We start from the raw sequence: 18,827 nt of genomic DNA on the forward strand, positions 1-18,827 counted from the left end.
AATGTATCTGCTACCACAGAGGCAACTTAGTTTGTAGACGCCAGAGTACTGTATGTCTGGAACCACGTCTTTTTCAGACGGGACCAGATCACGGATTTTATGTACTGTGTTGAATCGGACCTGTATCTAAGAATCACACTATGCTCGTGAGTATGTAACATGTTTGTATGTAATATGCATGAATGTAATATGTCTGTATGTAAAATGTTTTCATGTAATATGTATGTATGTAATATGGACGTGCGAACCAAGGGTGGAATATGTGAAACGGAAGGTGCAGGATCAGGATGGGATTAAAATTATTTGAATAACACTTTGGTGTTATTAGGATCAAGCTATCCACTATTGGATGAATGTTCCATCTCAATGGCATCAAATAGCAATATTCAGTATGAATATGTTAAATGTTCGCACAAACCCAATATTAGCCCGTGAAATAATGAATCGTTACAATTGTAATGACTCCGGACTCAGACTGCAGAGGGTTCTTTGATTTAGCCTTTAACGCTGCTTAGGACCCAGGCGTCACGATATAGCAACGACGACGAGACAGCAACCAGCCAACACAGCCCCAAGCCTCGTTCCTCCCCCTCTCTCATTCTCGGCGTGAACCTCCGCCCACACTTGGTCTCGCCTTCCCTTCTCGAACTCTCTCTATCTTGTTGTCACCACTTGTCCCTTAGTTGAGGCACTGTCTTTACATCACCCACCTCTATGACCTCTACCTGACCCCGCCATGGGCGGAGCAACTTGGGGGACATTCCCGGTGGCACCTGTAGGCAATACAACCATGCCCTGTCCCCCACTGCCCATGGAAGCACGTGTTCCCCCCGGCCCGTGTTCTTTTCATTAGCGGATTGCGCTCTGGTGGGGAAAGGTCCTCGTTATGAATCGTTTTGCAACGTTCAGGTCCAGAATACCGAAGTATACCGGGAATCACCTGTACTTAAAACATGTAAACTGATAACACTATAAACAATAACACTAAACATTGAACGACAAAAAAGTATTAACTGGTTTTATAATTTATAGCACCATAAACGGAGGTACGGTATTTAAATCTCATTAGAAGTATTACAATCGCACTCTACACATGTGTAAGTAAATTATCTGTTAAATCGAACCGGGGGTCGGATATGTGAACTGTGGGGGGTACAGGGCAAGAATCGCATTCACATTTTAGAATAACAATATTGTCGTATTAGCATTTCACTGTGCTTGAATGTATGTTATGTGCAAATGCAAATCGTCAGTCGTAAATGCGAGGGAGGGGTTAAGAGGTACACGTTTAATCCAGTGTTAACATTTATTTTAGCATCATATTTAAGGACATTGTTGTTGATAAGAATTCGTCTGGACATGTCATGTGACTTGTTCTACTCGATCAACCAAAATTTTTACAATGTCGGTCATACAGGAGTGTGATTTCATTCATGAGTAGTATTCACAGAGCCCCGATGACACTAACCTACCTAAAGTTATGGTTAAATAAAGTAATCTTGAGTGACTTAATTCTCAGCTCAAATATGATCATCGCAATAATTTCCAAAGACGTGTGGGGTCCTGCGAGAGCAGGTCCTGACTACAAACAGCTGGGCAGCAGAATCGGAAGTAGCTGCGTCGCCCTCGAAATGTGATGTTGTTGCTGTTGGTGTCGCTGCTGTTGTTGCTGCTGTAGTTGCTTCTGTTGCTGTGATATACGCAGGGAGGTGGTGTTCCGTGATGGGATGACGCCTTTGATTAAAGCCTCTGATCAAACTCACCCGATTGACGCCCTTGATCGTCGCGCTTGATCAACTCTGATATTGTATACTCTTACATGTTAAGCTCTATCATAGTGAAACATAATATTATAACCTATGAACTACAACCTATCCATTGTAACGCTGTAAAAGAATATTACCTATTGGGTTTCACTCTCTCGTCGAGAAGGCCGCTCTCTTCCTTTTCTAAAGTTACATGCTAATTTCTCTGCATTCACTTTAAATCGAGGACAAAGTTTTTCCATTCATTCAAAATAAGCGCACAATTACACACTGAGATGCACTTACATATTCATGCATGAAGCACAATGGGCACATTACTCTTCGGTATGTTAATAGACATGCGGATTGTACCTTCCAAAATTAACAATCGAATGCAAATATCCTGAAAAACAAAGAATTGGATCCTAGGGGGGAGTTATAAGGCGGCTCAGAAGCAGAGCTCAATGCCATTTCGAGAGGGAACTTGATGAGGTTGGACGCTCGACTCGTCGCTCTGCTGATCGCCCTTCAACCGCGAGACAACGCAGCCTGGCGAGCACAATTGCTTCGGAGAGTTCGTGGCGACATCTTCAGACGGGTTTCAGACACCGATATATATCGTGAATCTCCAAGAAAGTATATATTTTCGCGGATAAAATCTTAAACGTGACCGTCGTCAAATTTACGGGATTTTTTTGCGTCTCGGTTAGACGCGAGCGTCGTTCTTGTTTTAGCAGTTAACAAAATCCAAAACTCGACGCTAAACATCCTTGCGACCGATAGCGTACTTTTGACTCGATAACACCGCTGCTGTTACTACGCTCACATGGAGCAAAGACGCTCTCCACAGCCCCACGCACACGGGGGCAAGGAACAATTCAATTGCTCTGTGTGTGGGAAGGCATTTTCAAGGTCATCAAATCTTCAGAGACACCAGAGAACACACACGGGCGAGAAGCCATTCCTGTGCTCTGTGTGTGGGAAGACATTTGCACAGTCATCACATCTTCAGAGTCATCAGAGAACACACACGGGCGAAAAGCCATGCCTGTGCCCTGTGTGTGGGAAGAAATTTGCAAACTCATCACATCTTCAGAGTCATCAGAGAACACACACGGGCGAGAAGCCATTCTTGTGCTCTGTGTGTGGGAAGACATTTTCACAGTCATCACATCTTCATAGTCATCAGAGAACACACACGGGCGAGAAGCCATTCCTATGCCCTGTGTGTGGGAAGACATTTGCAGACTCATCAACCAGGAACAGGCATCAGAAGGTCCACAATGATAGGAAACTGAAATCAAAAGCTGAAATTCAAGGTGCTGCAATGAGTCCTGAAGAAGTTTCCACCTTCGATCCCATGCAGTTGGATCCCGAGAGATGGCTGGATGTAATGGAGTGGCTCGACAGTCAACCAGAGAGCTCGGGGTGACTGAAAAAAATTACGTCATGTGGTTATATCTATTAAGCCGTATCGATAACTTTTGTGTGTAATTTTGACCATTTTAGTTTTACAGTTTTTGTGAGAGTTTATTGGTGTGCACAGTGGTGGTTTGTAATGTTATCGGATTACTTGCCGAAGTGGTGTGATGAGCACTGGTTGTGAGACTGTTCAATTGTAGTCGTTAAGTGTTCCTGTTGAGCTGAAGTTGGAATGCGTCTGTAGGTACATCTTTACTCAACATTTTAAACGTTTCAGTTTTCAAGTATAAAAACATCGACTTTAGATAGCCGATTTCAGGATGTACATTGATGACGCGTTCGTTGGATATATGGCCTTGACTTCAACATAGACGCACAGTTAACAAATGTGGTGAACTAATAAGGACATGCTTTGGTATTCCTGGAACGGAAATGGTTTGCATCCTACTGGAAATGTGTGAACATAGGACATAATACACATTTCCTTCGAGTTTTGACATAAAAATGATTGCAGATTAATAAAAAGTATTTTTAACAAATGTTTGTCCGGTCTTTATTTTATAATGTTCCTAGCAAAAATATGAGAGAATTTCAGGTGGAGGATCTCCGTCACACAAGTGTGCCCTTAACCGGCAGCATCTTGGCTGTCTACCCGATTAACACGTGTTCCTTGAGGGGAAAGGTCCCCGTTGTTAATCTTTCATCAACGTACCAGTCCCTAATCCCGAAGTATGTCGGGGATAAACTGTACTCTATAACATGTAAACTGTAATACTATAAACTATAACACTAAACATTAAACAATTATAAACTAGTGTTTTAATTTATAACCATTTAAACGGAGGTAAGGTATTATAATATCATTAGAAGCATTAGAATCACAGTGTGATCGTATAAGAATCACGCACAAACCCATTCTTAACTAATGAGATTATGAATCGTTACAATTATTATAACAATCGCAATTTGTGACAAAGCGAAATTCCCACAAGCAAAACACCACGCTCACGTGACGAATTCTTAAACAAACTGCAACACTCAAGTGACAGAACTCAACAAAAAAACGCCGCAATAAAAATAACTACATCAATGGGCAAATCCTAAAAACAGACAACACACGCACGTTAGTAGCTGTTAGAAGAAGACAACACTTAACACCTTCAACTATACACATTGTACAGCCAACTCGTAAATGGGGCGGTATATGACAGTCTTCGCTGCTGTCGACGGGGCCAAGCAGCGAGTGTTTAACTCCATTGTTTCAGAATCCGTGTCATCACCCAGCCACAGCGCCTTAGCCAAACTACATCTCCCCAACAAGGCAGCCTTCCCTATGCTGTGTATTTTAGCAGTTTATTTACGGACGCACTTGAAGATAACAATTCGTCTAGAAAAGGCAGGCGACTTGTTCTACCAACACGATTTCAATTTATATCCGAAAGAAGTATGAGTTCATTCATGAGTAGTATTCACTAAGCCCCGATGGCACTTACCTACACACAGTTATGATTAAACAAAGTAAACATTAGTCGCTCATCTCAGCTCAGACATGATCATAGCAATTATTTCCACATCCGTGTCGGGTCCCACGAGAACAGGGCACGTTCACAAACTCTCAGATTTTAAACTCACATTGCATACTCTAACATTATAAACTCTAACAATATAACCTTTAAACTATAAGCTATACATTGTAACGCTTTAAAATAACACTACAAACTAGTGTTATAGTAAACTTTAATGTCGTGAACTCTAACAATATAAGCTATGAGCGATACATTATAACGCTATAAAATTACATCATAAACTAGTGTTACAGATTAGAACACCGTAGATTGAAGTGTGGTATTCAAATCTCATTCGAATTCTTAGCTTCACACCGTGGTCCTCTAAGAATCACACTATGCTCGTGAGTTTGTAACATGTCTGTATGTAATATGCATGAATGTAACCAACCAGGCGAGTAATGGAAGAGCTGATCCCGAATCGGAGGCCACCACCCGAACATCAGCAACAGTCGATAGCGTGATTCTAATAGGACCACGTTGTTATTATAACAATTTAATGCGATCAAAACCGCGCACCTCCCATTTTGCATTTACGACTCGCGATATGCATCTACATATAACATACATTCTAGCTCAGTGTAATTCTAATACGACCATAGTGTTATTCTAATCATTCTAATCCGATCCTAATCCACCAGTTCGCATATCCGACCACCGGTTCGCATGTCCAACGGACATACATATTACATACATACGACCATAGTATGTATGTAATATGCATACATATGTGCAGTGTGATTCTATTACGATCACATTGTGATTATAATACTTCTAATGATATTCTAATATTGATTTGAAGCTTTCGTGACTGCAGGAATTAATACTCGTTGGTTCTTTCGGTAAAGTCACGTAGGTAGAAATGAAACAAGGTAAATCACGTTTCGGACGAAACACAAGCGCCCGTCTTCAGGTGAGAATCGCGATGTCCGCGATGTCTGCTGCGAGCAGCACGATGTCTGCTGCAGACATCGTTTCGGGCGCTTGTGTTGCGTCCGAAACACAGCGGAGACGACACATTCCACCGAGCTCCGTCTCCACACATGGACAACGACATTCTCAGTTTAAAAAAATGAATAGAAATGTTTAAATACGTTTTTGAAATCATGTGTATTGTATATATGTTATAATGTGTGATTGTTATACTCTTTATATATGTTATAATGTGTGATTGTTATACTCTTTACCACACATTCATCCAACAGTGGACAGTGTTATTCTAATACGACTATAGTGGGATTCGAATAATTGTAATTCGATTAGAACAACCTACATTGAAGTGTGATATTCGAATCGCATTCAAATTATTCGAATCACTCCGTGGTCCTCTTCGAATCACACTACGGTCGTAAGTATGTAACAGTCATGCATGTAACATGTCTGTATGTAGTAAGTATATGTGCATTTTATATGTCTGTTTGTAGTAAGTATATGTGCATGTAACATGTCTGTACGTAGTAAGTATATATGCATGTAACATGTCTGTATGTAGTATGTCTGTATGTAGTGTGTATGCATGTAACATTTATGCATGTTACATGTTTGCATGTAACATGTATGGATGTAACATGTATGCATGTAACATGTATGCATGTATGTAATATGGACGTGCGAACCAATGGTGGGATATGTGAAACGGAACGTGCAGAATTAGGATGGGATTAAAATTATTTGAATAACACTTTGGTGGTATTAGGATCAAGCTATCCACTGCTGGATGAATGTTAATCTCAATGGCATCAAATAGCAATATTCAGTATGTATATATAAAGTAATCACACAAACCCAATATTACATACATACATGTTACATATATACATGTTACATGCACAGGTTGTTCTAATCTATAACACTAGATAATAATGTTATTGTATAGCGTTATAATGTATCGCTTGAGGCCCGGGGTGCCTCAAGGATCCGCCACGTGCGAGGAACCGGTGCCTGGAGCCTGGTCAAATTCTCCAAAAGAAGCCAGGGACCTGCCTAATCCTTCAAGGCTGTGGTGCGAGCCCTTGACGCCACGAAATGCACAAGAATCTACCATGGGCGCGGGACGGGCGTCGAGAAACAGGTCAAAATGCGCAAGGTTGCGCTTGTAGGCTCCACGCCCAATATCAATGCTGTATATTGCTATTCGGTGCCATTGCGATGTAACATTCTACCAGCATACATTCTAGCTCAGTGTTATTCGAATACTACCAAAGTGTTATTATAATCGTTTCAATCCGATCATAATCCTGCACCCCCCAATTCGCATATCCGACCACCGGTTCGCATGTCCAAAGGCCATAGATGCATATTACATGCATACGAGCACAGTTCGCTTGCACGTACGCTATACATACATATGCGCAGAATGAGATTTTAATACGATCACGTTGAAATTGTACTGCTTGTAATGAGATTATGATACCGTACCTCTGTGTTTGATGATGAAATAATGAAATAATAAAAATAAAACTTAATAAAATACAATTTTAAATAATAAAAAACATAATAAAATACAATTTTTAAATAATAAAAATAAAACAATAAAATACAATTTTAAAATAATAAAAATAAAACATAATGAAATACAATTTTTAAATAATAAAAATAAAACATAATCAAATAAAATTTTTAAATAATAAAAATAAAACATAATAAAATACAATTTTTAAATAATAAAGATGAAACTAGTTTATAGTATTTTAATGTTTCGTGTTATCGTTTATAGTGTTACAGTTCACATGTCATAGCGTACAGGATTCCCTGTATACTTGATGATTAGGGACCGTAACGTTGTGAATCGATAAATAATGGGGCCCTTTCCCCTCCAGGAACACATGTTAATGGGGAGACAGCCAAGATGCTGCCGGTTAAGGGCAGATGTGTGACGAAGATCCTCCACCTGAAACTCGCTTAAAACACGTTGTTGATATGAATACATAAACGGACACACATTTGTTTAAAAAAATCGTTTTTATTCATCTGCAATCATTTTAAGTCAAAACTCGAACCGAATGTATTATGCCCTATGTTCACACATTTCCAGTACCATGCAAACCATTTCCGTTCCAGGAATACCAACGCGTTAAAGTATCATTCCCCATTATTTCCTTATTAGTTCACCACATTTGTTCACTGTGCGTCTATGTTGAAGTCAAGGCCATATATCCAACGAACGCGTCATCAATGTACATCCTGAAATCAGCTATCTAAAATCGATTAATACCAATCAAAAAAAGCCATACACATGAAAAAAATCTTTAAAATGTTGAGTAAAGATGTATCTACAGACGCATTCCAACTTTAGCTCAACAGGAACACATAACGACTACAATTGAACCCTCTCACAGCCAGTGCTCATCACACCACTTCGGCAAGTAATCCGATAACATTACAAACCACCACTGGGCACGTCATTAAACTCTCACAAAAACTGTAGAACTAAAATGGTCAAAATTATACACAAAAGTACACGATACGGCTTAATAGATATAACCACATGACGTAATATTTTTTCAGTCACCCCGAGCTCTCTGGTTGACTCTCGAGCCACTCCATTACATCCAGCCATCTCTCGGGATCCAACTGCATGGGATCGAGGGTGGAAAATTCTTCAGGACTCAATGCAGCACCTTGAACTTCAGCTTTTGATTTCAGTTTCCTATCGTTGTGGACCTTCTGATGCCTTTTAAGAGTTGACGACTGTGAAAATGCCTTCCCAAACACAGGGCACAAGAATGGCTTCTCACCCGTGTGTGTTTTCTTATGATTTTAAAGAGTTGATGACCGTACAAATGTCTTCCCACACACATAGCACAGGAATGGCTTCTCGCCTGTGTGTGTTCTCTGATGGTTTTGAAGAGTTGATGATTGTGCAAATGTCTTCCCACACACAGGGCACAGGAATGGCTTCTCGCCCGTGTGTGTTTTCTTATGATTTTGAAGAGTTGATGACCGTACAAATGTCTTCCCACACACAGAGCACAGGAATGGCTTCTCGCCTGTGTGTGTTCTCTGATGGTTTTGAAGAGTTGATGATTGTGCAAATGTCTTTCCACACACAGAGCACAAGAATGGCTTCTCGCCCGTGTGTGTTCTCTGATGATTTTGAAGAGTTGATGCCTGTGCAAATGCCTTCCCACACACAGAGCACAAGAATGGCTTCTCGCCCGTGTGTGTTCTCTGGTGTCTCTGAAGACTTGATTGCCGTGAAAAGGACTTCCCACACACAGAGCAATTGAATGGTTCCTTGCCCCCGTGTGCGTGGGGCTGTGGAGAGCGTCTCTGCTCCATGTGAGCGTAGTAACAGTAGCGGTGTTATCGAGTCAAAAGTACGCTATCGGCAAGGATGTTTAGCGTTGAGTTTTGGATTTTGTTAACTGCTAAAACAAGAACGAGTTTATCCGCGAAAATAGACACTTACTTGGAGATTCACGGTATATCGATGTCTGGAACCCGTCTGAAGATGTCGCCACGAACTCTCCCGACGCAAAGTCGCCTAACTGTCGACACAGCAATTGTGCTCGCCAGGCTGCGTTGTCTCGCGCTTGAAGGACGATCAGCAGAGCGACGAGTCGAGCGTCCAACCTCATCAAGTTCCCTCTCGAAATGGCATTGAGCTCTGCTTCTGAGCCGCCTTATAACTCCCCCCCTAGGATCCAATCCTTTGTCTTTCAGGATATTTGCATTCGATTGTTAATTTTGGAAGGCACAATCCGCATGTCTATTAACATACCGAAGGGTAATGTGCCCATTGTGCTTCATGTATGAATATGTAAGTGCATCTCAGTGTATAATTATGCGCTTATTTTGAATAAATGGAAAAACACGCTCCCCATGCCCTCCATTGTCTTCGATTTAAAGTGAATGCAGCCCCGTGGCGTTGCCAAAAATCGCCGAGCTTCGGGAGTGAGCACATACAGACGCGTAGTGAGCACACTTGCAATACAATCACTCTAACATCAGTTACCAAAATCCGATTTGGTACATGGTCTCCGCTTGGTCTGGTTGGTATCCGTCATCACTCCGGAGACAAACAGCGAGGCATGGTTTGGCCAGCCACCAACTCGTTTGCCAAAGCGACTTTAATAGCTGCTCTCACACAATACTATCACCAATGGTGGTTTACAGGCTAGGCTGTTAAGCGGACAATCAGTCGTTTTGGGCAAGGCGCATGGGATAATACACACCCCTGTTATCCCACAAACACAATACACAGCATCGGTAAGGCTGCCTTGTTGGGGAGATGTAGTTTGGGTAAGGTGCTGTCACTGGAGTTAGGCGATGTGACTGGGTTATCACACGGATTCCGAAAAGCAGCTTAGACGATACGATCCACTGCGCTCCATCTCCCCACATGGACGACGACATTCTGAGTTTTAAAAAAGTGGAATATATATTTTAAATACGTTTTTTTAAATAATGTGTGTTGTATCTATGTTACAATGTGTGATTGTTATACTCTTTATTTGTGCATACTGTATATACTTATATGGCTATCCGATTCCATTGATACGACACATTCATCCAACAGTGGACAGTGTGATTCTAATACGACTATCGGGATTCGAATAATTGTAATTCGATTCTTATCCTGCATATCCTACCCCCGTGTTCGCATATTCACTTACCATACGTACGACCACAGTGTGATTCTAATGAGCACAGTGCGATTCTAATGATTCTTATGCGATTATAATCGCATACCTCCATTTACGTGATTATATACTATGACAATTAATAGTATTTTACGGAGTTATAATGGATAGGTTGTAGTTAATAGTTATAATATTATAAACTCTTTGGTTATTTAATTAAAAGTCACATAGGCATAAAATAAATCACGACGTTTCGGGCACAACACAAGCGTCCGTCAGGTGGGAAAGCATGGTCTGCTGCTGAGACAGACTGTTTTAAAACGTTTGAAATCGGTGTAGACCTCGGGTCATAAAGAAGTGGTCGGGGCTAGTGATGTTCACGTGAGAAATTAGCATGTAACTTTAGAAAAGGAAGAGAGCGGCCTTCTCGACGAGGGAGTGAAACCCAATGGGTAATATTCTTTAACAGCGTTACAATGGATAGTCTGTATTTCATAGGTTATAATATTATGTTTAACTATGATAGAGCTTAACATGTGAGAGTATACAATATCAGAGTTGATCAAATGCGACGATAAAGGACGTCAATCGGGTGAGTTTGATCAGAGGCTTTAATAAAAGGCGTCATCCCATCACGGAACACCACCTCCCTGCGTTTATTACAGCAACAGAAGCAACTACAGCAGCAACAACAGCAGCGACAACAACAGCAGCAACATCACATTTCGAGGGCGACGCAGCTACTTCCGATTCCGAGTGGGGACCTGCTCTCGCAGGACCCCACACGTCTTTGGAAATTATTGCGATGATCATGTCTGAGCTGAGAATTAAGTCACTCAAGATGACTTTGTTTAACCATAACTTTCGGTAGGTAAGTGTCATCGGGGCTCTGTGAATACTCGCATTCCTTTATGACCGACATTGTACTAATTTTGGTTGATCGAGTATAGAACAAGGCACGTGCCATGTCCAGACGAATTCTTATCAACAACAGTGTCCTCAAATATGATGCTAAAACAAATGTTAACACTGGATTAAACGTGCACCTCTTAACCCCTCCCTCGCATTTACGACTAACAATTTGCATTTGCACATAACATACATTCAAGTACAGTAATTTTCTAAAACGACCAAATTGTCATTCTAAAATTTGAATGCCATTCTTACCCTCGACCCCCACAGTTCACATATCCGACCGTCGGTTCGATTGAACGGACAATTAACCATGTGTAGAGTTCCATTATAATACTTCTAATGAAATTAAAATACCGTACCTCCGTTTATGGTGGTATAAATTATAAAACCAGTTGGTAGGTTTTTTTGTCGTTTAATGTTTAGTGTTATTGTTTATAGTGTGATCAGTTTACATGTTTTTAAGTACAGGTGATTCCCGGTATACTTCGGTATTCTGGACCTGAACGTTGCGAAACGATTCATAACGAGGACCTTTCCCCACCAGAGCGCAATCCGCTAATGAAAAGAACTCGGGGCGGCGGGAACACGTGCTTCCATGGGCAGTGGGGGACAGGGCATGGTTGTATTGCCTACAGGTGCCACAGGGAAAATCCCCCAATTTGCTCCGCCCATGGCGGGGGTCAGGTAGAGGTCATAGAGGTGGGTGATGTAAAGACAGTGCATCAACTAAGGGACAAGTGGTGACAACAAGATAGAGAGAGTTCGAGAAGGGAAGGCGAGACCAAGTGTGGGCGGAGGTTCACGCCGAGAATGAGAGAGGGGGAGGAACGAGGTTTGGGGCTGTGTTGGCTGGTTGCTGTCTCGTCGTCGTCGTTGCTATATCGTGACGCCTGGGGTCTGAAACCGCGTTAAAGGCTACATAAAAGAACCCTCTGCAGTCTGACTACGGAGTTATTACAATTATAACGATTCATTATTTCACGGGCTAATATTGGGTTTGTGCGATTATTTTACATATTCATACTGAATATTGCTATTTGATGCCATTGAGATGGAACATTCATCCAATAGTAGACAGCTTGATCCTAATACCTCCAAAGTGTTATTCAAATAATTCTCATCCCATCCTGATCCTGCACCTTCCGTTTCACATATCCCACCCTTGGTTGGCACGTCCATATTACATACATACATTTTACATGCATACATACTACATAGAGACATATCTCATGCATACATATTACATACAGACATGTTACATACTCACGAGCATAGTGTTATTCTTAGAGGACCACGGTGTGAAGCTAAGAATTCGAATGAGATTCGATTTTAATACTTCAATGTAATTTGTTCTAATCTGTAACACTAGTTTATGATGTTTTTTATAGCGTTATAATGTATCGCTCATAGCTTATATTGTTAGAGTTCACAACATTATAGTTTACTATAACACTAGTTTGTAGTGTTATTTTAAAGCGTTACAATGTGTAGCTCATAGTTTAAAGGTTATGCTGTTAGAGTTTATAATGTTAGAGTATACAATGTGAGTTTATATTTTGAGAGTTTGTGGACGTGCCCTGTTCTCGTGGGACCCGACACGGATTTGGAAATAATTGCTATGATCATGTCTGAGCTGGGATGAGCGACTAATGTTTACTTTGTTTAATCATAACTGTATGTAGGTTAGTGCCATCGGTGCTTAGTGAATACTACTCATGAATGGACTCATACTTCTTCTTAGTTCTTTCGGTAAAGTCACGTAGAAGGGAAGTAATAAAATAATAAAAATTAAACATAATAAAATAATTCTCACGACGTTTCGGCCACAACGCAAGTAGCCGTCTTCAGGTGAAGAATGAAACACTGCCAAGCTTGGAGCGTATATATAAGCTGGGTTGGAGGTGGAATAAGAGCGCCTTGACAAAATAATTTGCATATCAAGAGGAATTTAGCATATTTATGGGAAATGCGTAGGAGGTGGGCGGGGGGGTTTTCAAAGTCATATTATGCCCATTCATTATGTAGGATTAGCAGCATCAGAGGGAGGGGGTAGCATTAACAAAGGGAGGGAATGTTAATAGTATGTAGAAGCCACCAAACATGTCAATGGGGAGCGGTGACAGGAGGCCCGCAGCGGAGCAAATAATGCTAAATGTCATCGAATAACAAAAGACGGAATATATTTAAATAAATAGACGCACAAACCCATTATAAACCCATTATAAACTCACGAGATTATAACAATCACAGATTTTGACAAAGCGAAATTCCCACAAGCAAAACACCACGCTCACGTGACGAATTCTTAAACAAACTGCAACACTCAAGTGACAGAACTCAACAAAAAAACGCCGCAATAAAAATAACATCAATGGACAAATCCTAAAAACAGACAACACACGCACGTTAGTAGCTGTTAGAAGAAGACAACACCTAGCACCTTCAACTATACACATTTAAGCTGGGTGCCTCAAGGATCCGCCACGTGCGAGGGACCGGTGTCTGGAGCCCGGTCAAATTTTTCATAGGAAGCCAGGGACCTGTGGTGCGAACCCTTAACGCCCGGAAAGGCACAAGATTCCACCATGGGCAGGGGACTTGCGTCGAGAACCAGGTTAAAATGCGCAACGTAGCGATTGTAGGCTCCACTCCCAACAGCAATACTGTATAGTTCTACTAGCTGTACTACCCGGCTTCGCCCGGGTCTTGGATACACGACGCCAGGCCGCCTTTGTCTCCCCAGTGGCGATGTTCATACGCCACACCAGTTACTCGTTTTGAGGCTGAGTGGACCTAGGGTAGGCCCACGACCGGTTCAAATAATTGTCACCGGTGGTGGCCGTGAGCGGGAATGGAACTTGGGTGGCCGGGTTCGTAGCGCGGCGCGCTAACCACGACACTGCAATGCGTTACGCTTACACATGCGCGGGTCACATGACATATTTGACGTCACAGGTCAATTGGTGTACCAAAATATATGCATTATTGAGCTCACCCCCTCCCCTAAAAAAAGTGTATTTTGAGAATGTTTGCATGGTGTACAGTCTGCAAAGTAGCCCCATGCGAAATTTGCTGTTTGTTGCATGTCGGGAAATACGGTTAACATGTTGAACAGACACACATATTGACAACTTTGGCAATTCGCAGTAAAACCCGGCGTTGCACGGGTCCTCACGTGTTGTCTGAGTTGGAGGCTTTGTATTTTGTGGTTTGCATGTGCACGCGTTGTGCTTGTGGCGGGTACATAAGTGGGGACAGAGAAAGATGTTAAAGTGTATCGAATAATTTATTACGGAGTGTTAGAAAAAGGTAAGTAAAGAGTGTGTTTAAGTGAAGTGTTTAAAGATAATTGATTACGGAAGTTTAGAAACTAATCAATGAGAACTTGTGGGTACACAATGTTTTTCGTGATACCGCCAGGTGCGTAGACAAATAAGTTTTTGGCGGATCCGACGCGAGAGCAGGCCACGTATAGTTGGCCGTGGGCAAAGCAAGGCGTTTGTAGATTGATCCCAGCAATTAGGAATGTTTGACCTTGAGATTTGTTAATGGTCATTGCATAAGCCAAACGAATGGGGAATTGCGTTCGCTTGAAGGGAAATGGGACATCTTCGGCAATAATGGGGATCCGTGGCAATAGCACTTCAACCCCTTTGTGACTGCCAGTCAACACAACTGCTTCAATTAAGTTTGGAAACAAAGACTTGACACAAAGTCTTGTACCATTGCAGAGTTTTGGAGCATTGAGATTTCGCAACAAAAGTATAGGTGCGCCAACCTTCAGCGTGAGTTTGTGTTGAGGCATGCCTGGCAATTCTTGAGAGTCAAGAAATTCAGTGGGAAAGCGTACTGCATCGTCATTTTCAAGTGTCTTGTTGAACGACTTGTACGTCACAGCAGGCTGTGGCAGCAACCCCAAAATATGAGCATTGATTGCATTGACATCATCGTTCCGGGGTGCCAGTATAGCTCGTGCACATAGCCAAGTGCACAAATCATCTCCCATAGGTTTGGTGGCGATATCAGGATAGACTTTGTCTTTTAAGTCGCTAGGAGACGACAACATATGACAAAAGTCGATAGGGAGTGTAATGTCATCGTTATGGATTGGCTGCATAGTCCCATTTCCAATGTGGAGTAATGTGTCGGCAAAACGTTGAGCCGACAAATCCCCACTGGTCAATAGGCGCATGTTAGTAGTCAACTTTAGCTTATCGACCTGGGTCCAAAGGCGGCTTTTCTTCAAGCACGCATGGACCTCATCCGCCATGGTTCCCCGGGTAATGATAGGCAGTGTCTGACGAAAGTCCCCTGATAAAATGACACAGACTCCTCCCATGACTTGACGGGGTTCGCGGATATCGCGTAAAGTGTCATCGAGGAGTTCTACAGCTCTTTTGTGTGCCATGGTACATTCATCCCAAACAATGACTTTGCAAGCACGTAACAATTTGGCAGTACCACTTTGGTTGGAGATATTGCAAGTGGCATCTTCACGTGTCAAATTCAGTGGTAGCTTGAATGTGGAATGAGCTGTGCGTCCCCCATCCATAAGAGTAGCAGCAATGCCAGAAGAAGCTGTTGCTAACGCAATATCTCCTTTGCACCGGACAGAGGCTAATATGGTGTTGATGAGGAACGTCTTCCCAGTGCCAGCAGGTGCGTCGAGGAAGGTGACGGAACCTTGTCCGGAGTAGATCTTCTCTATCAATGATACATATGCCGTATGTTGCGCAGGCACATTCTGCAATAGAGGCAGATTGTGGTCCACTAAACGTGAGAGAGCAATAGTATCGTAGTTCTGCTCCCGAACAATTTCAGCACAAAGGGGCACTGGAAGGTCTCGTCGAGGTGTATCCAGACCAAAGTGTTCCAACGGGCGGCCCGCCATAGACAAAGTGATGTTCTCTATCAAGATCAAAGCCTCATTAGTCATAGCATCGGACAATTCAAGTCCTTGGTCGTTGGACTCATTTTGATAGCGAAATAGAATGTCTTCAGCCATGTGATCTTTGTAAGCATCCCACAGGTCTCTCGCATTAGCTGGAGTATACGTAGTCAAAATAATAGCGAATAGATCGCGGATTTTTGACGGTCCTCGACAGTCTACTGCTTCTTGCATGGCCTGGTGCAAATGATGTTCGCTTTCCAGAAGGTGCAAACCTTGGCACGCTTGTTTAAACGTATCACAAAGTTGTCCATCGACCGTTTTAATGGAGTCAAAGGATGTTGGGCCTCTGACGTTAATCAAAAGCAAACGGAGATAATAGCATTCCGTTTGGGACATATGAACGGTATAGAGGCGACCCAATGCGTGGTCCTTGCAAACGCCAGGCCAGCCTTCCACTGGTAGGCCCTTGAGACGACGGTTCCAAGTGTAGTTCTTCCAAGTGTAATACGACGGAATGTCAGAGTACAGTAGCGTACGCGCAAACTCATCGCTTTCGCAAAGTTTGAAGAATGCAGTCAACGTAGTATTGCGACGCACTTGAAGGACTTTGTCGACGTTGCCGGCTGTAAAATACACGCGTTCACCGTTTTCTAGATGCACATCAAGATGGACAACGGCAGGAAACCGATCATGGATGGAAAAGCTGAAGATTCTCCATATAGCCTCGTTGCTGCTTATGTAGCGGCCCTGTTGAAACTGTCGAACCTCGTCAAAATTTTCAGTGCCTCCAGTGACCTCAAAGACAGCTTGGTCGCTGCCTTTGTAGACATACTTGCAAATGTATTTGATAGCCTTCACAGACTGACAAAATTCGACATTGATGTGCGCATGGAACATTTTGCACAAAATCGGCGAATATGGCACAACATATCGGTTGTCGTACGTAAATTCTTTCCCACGGATAGTCTTTTTGAATGTATGACCACCATGGTTGGAATCTCGTCTTCTGTATAAAGGATACCCTTCTTTGTCAGTTTGTGTTTCGACAATGAATTGCCTGGGGTAGCGCTTGGAACAAACGCCATTTAGCATGCACGGTGAGGAAGGATTGTCCCTTCCGCATGGACCATGAAGCAAGTTTGTAGTGACAGTTGTGTACAAAGCAGGGTCGATGTTGGAATCTGGGATCTCAGCAGTGATAATGAGATCCACTTGATTGGGGCGTATTTTTGTAGCCAACCAAACCAAGATGTGCGCATGGGGTAACCCACGTTTTTGCCATTCCACCGAATACATGTGGCAAATGGTGTCACCAAATATTTTTCCCTTCCAGATGACTTCCATCATTTTTTTAAGCTTGAGACGAAAGACCCGAGCGATCACATCGTGACGATGTGTAGGTTTTTGGTTTTGGAATAGATGACGTTGTATTTCCTCCCACTTGGGGTTGCATGTGAACGTAACAAAAAGATCAGGTCGGCCGTACTTGCACACATACGCCATGGCATCTTGAGCGTATTTGTGCATGTGTCTCGGGCTACCAGTGAACGTAGCAGGCAAGACGACACGTCTCCCAATTTGAGTAGGATCCGCGTCTGCCTGATTCATCGCGTCACACAAATGGAAGTAAGATTCACTGCGCAATTTTGTTTGGTTGTAACGGATAAAGTCCAATCGTTCAGATTCAATTTTGGCGTACATGTCGACGACGAATTGATGGAACAATTCACGATAGTACAGCAATAGGTTCTTAGTACCGTCGCGAATCATGAGCATGTAGCAGTAGAATTGCATACATGACACCTTTTTAGCGCTTTGCCCTCCGTTTTGATATATATCAAAGTGATAACCATCATGCCCGTTCCAAAAAATCAAGGGGTACTGCAGTGGATCATACGTTGGATTAAATTCGGAAATCCGCACCAGAACACCGCTTGATTTCTCAAGCACAATGTCCATTTTCTTTCCGTTTTCTCCACAGATGATGACTGCGACGTCGGGTGCTGTTGGTGCGTTGTAGCGCCCACGATGTTCATCCCCAGGTGTTTTGTCCCCACGAATGATCAAGCGCTGGCCTGGTGTAGTCAAATTCCCAAGATGGTTTTTGAACTGCCGTACCAACTCGTTGTGGTTATTAAGCATGTCTTGAAGCATCACAACCACCTCACGGTCCTTGGACCGATCTCGTTCGTTCTGAACTGTGAAGCTCAATCGAGCATTGGTGGCGGTGTCGATACCATCGCAGAAATAAATCTGCAAGAACTGAGGATTATTATCAGCGAAAGGCAACAATGACCCTATTCTATGGTACACTTGACCCTTGATGCGAAACGTTGGCATAAAGCCCCCCTGATCCTTAACGTCTGCACCAAAGCTGGTCATCTGAAATGCAGAGTTAAAGCGCCGGATATTGTTTTGGAAATGCCGATCCAAGTCTCCATTCCCGTACAACAGTTGATTCAACGGCGAAGGGGGTTGTGGCAAAGCAGGCAATACAACCTTGCCACTTGCACAACATAGACCCTTGGGTTCTCCTGCAAACGTTAAAGCAGTGCATTGGACACACCGCTTGTCCATGAGACCAAGTTGGAGAACGCGCATATCGGCATATGGGTCGTGGGGTGAATAGACGAATGCCGCGCCAATTAGGTCTCGATAGTTTGTCGAGACCCGGACAGCTCTGCGCTGCGCATCGTCAGCGCGT

General features: G+C 42.7%; 2 protein-coding genes and 1 pseudogene across 5 annotated transcripts in view; 1 reads left to right on the plus strand and 2 right to left on the minus strand.

Moving 5' to 3' along the window:
* Positions 1–16,125, plus strand: part of LOC133361346 (zinc finger protein 208-like) — a 129,804-nt pseudogene extending 113,679 nt beyond the window's left edge.
* Positions 1–18,827, minus strand: part of LOC133361284 (zinc finger protein 239-like) — an 807,570-nt gene that overhangs the window by 667,377 nt on the left and 121,366 nt on the right. The window lies entirely within an intron of this gene.
* On the minus strand, positions 16,165–17,731 carry LOC133361347 (uncharacterized). The gene is made up of 2 exons (XM_061580277.1): positions 16,889–17,731; positions 16,165–16,275 (listed from the first exon to the last, which is right to left on the minus strand). Exons 1-2 carry the CDS (start codon positions 17,729–17,731, stop codon positions 16,165–16,167), a joined length of 954 nt encoding a protein of 317 aa, XP_061436261.1.

This window comes from Lethenteron reissneri, chromosome 72 (assembly GCF_015708825.2).
Source record: "Lethenteron reissneri isolate LAM-NWPU_2019-01 chromosome 72, ASM1570882v1, whole genome shotgun sequence".
Classification (NCBI taxonomy): Eukaryota; Metazoa; Chordata; class Hyperoartia; order Petromyzontiformes; family Petromyzontidae; genus Lethenteron; species Lethenteron reissneri.

Coding starts and splice junctions, on each gene's coding strand:
- LOC133361347 (XM_061580277.1), bottom strand. CDS start 17,731: ATGAATCAGGCAGACGCGGATCCTACTCAAATTGGGAGACGTGTCGTC. Junction 16,276..16,888: donor GCACTGAAAATTTTGACGAG/GTTCGACAGTTT, acceptor CGTATACTCCAG/CTAATGCGAGAGACCTGTGG.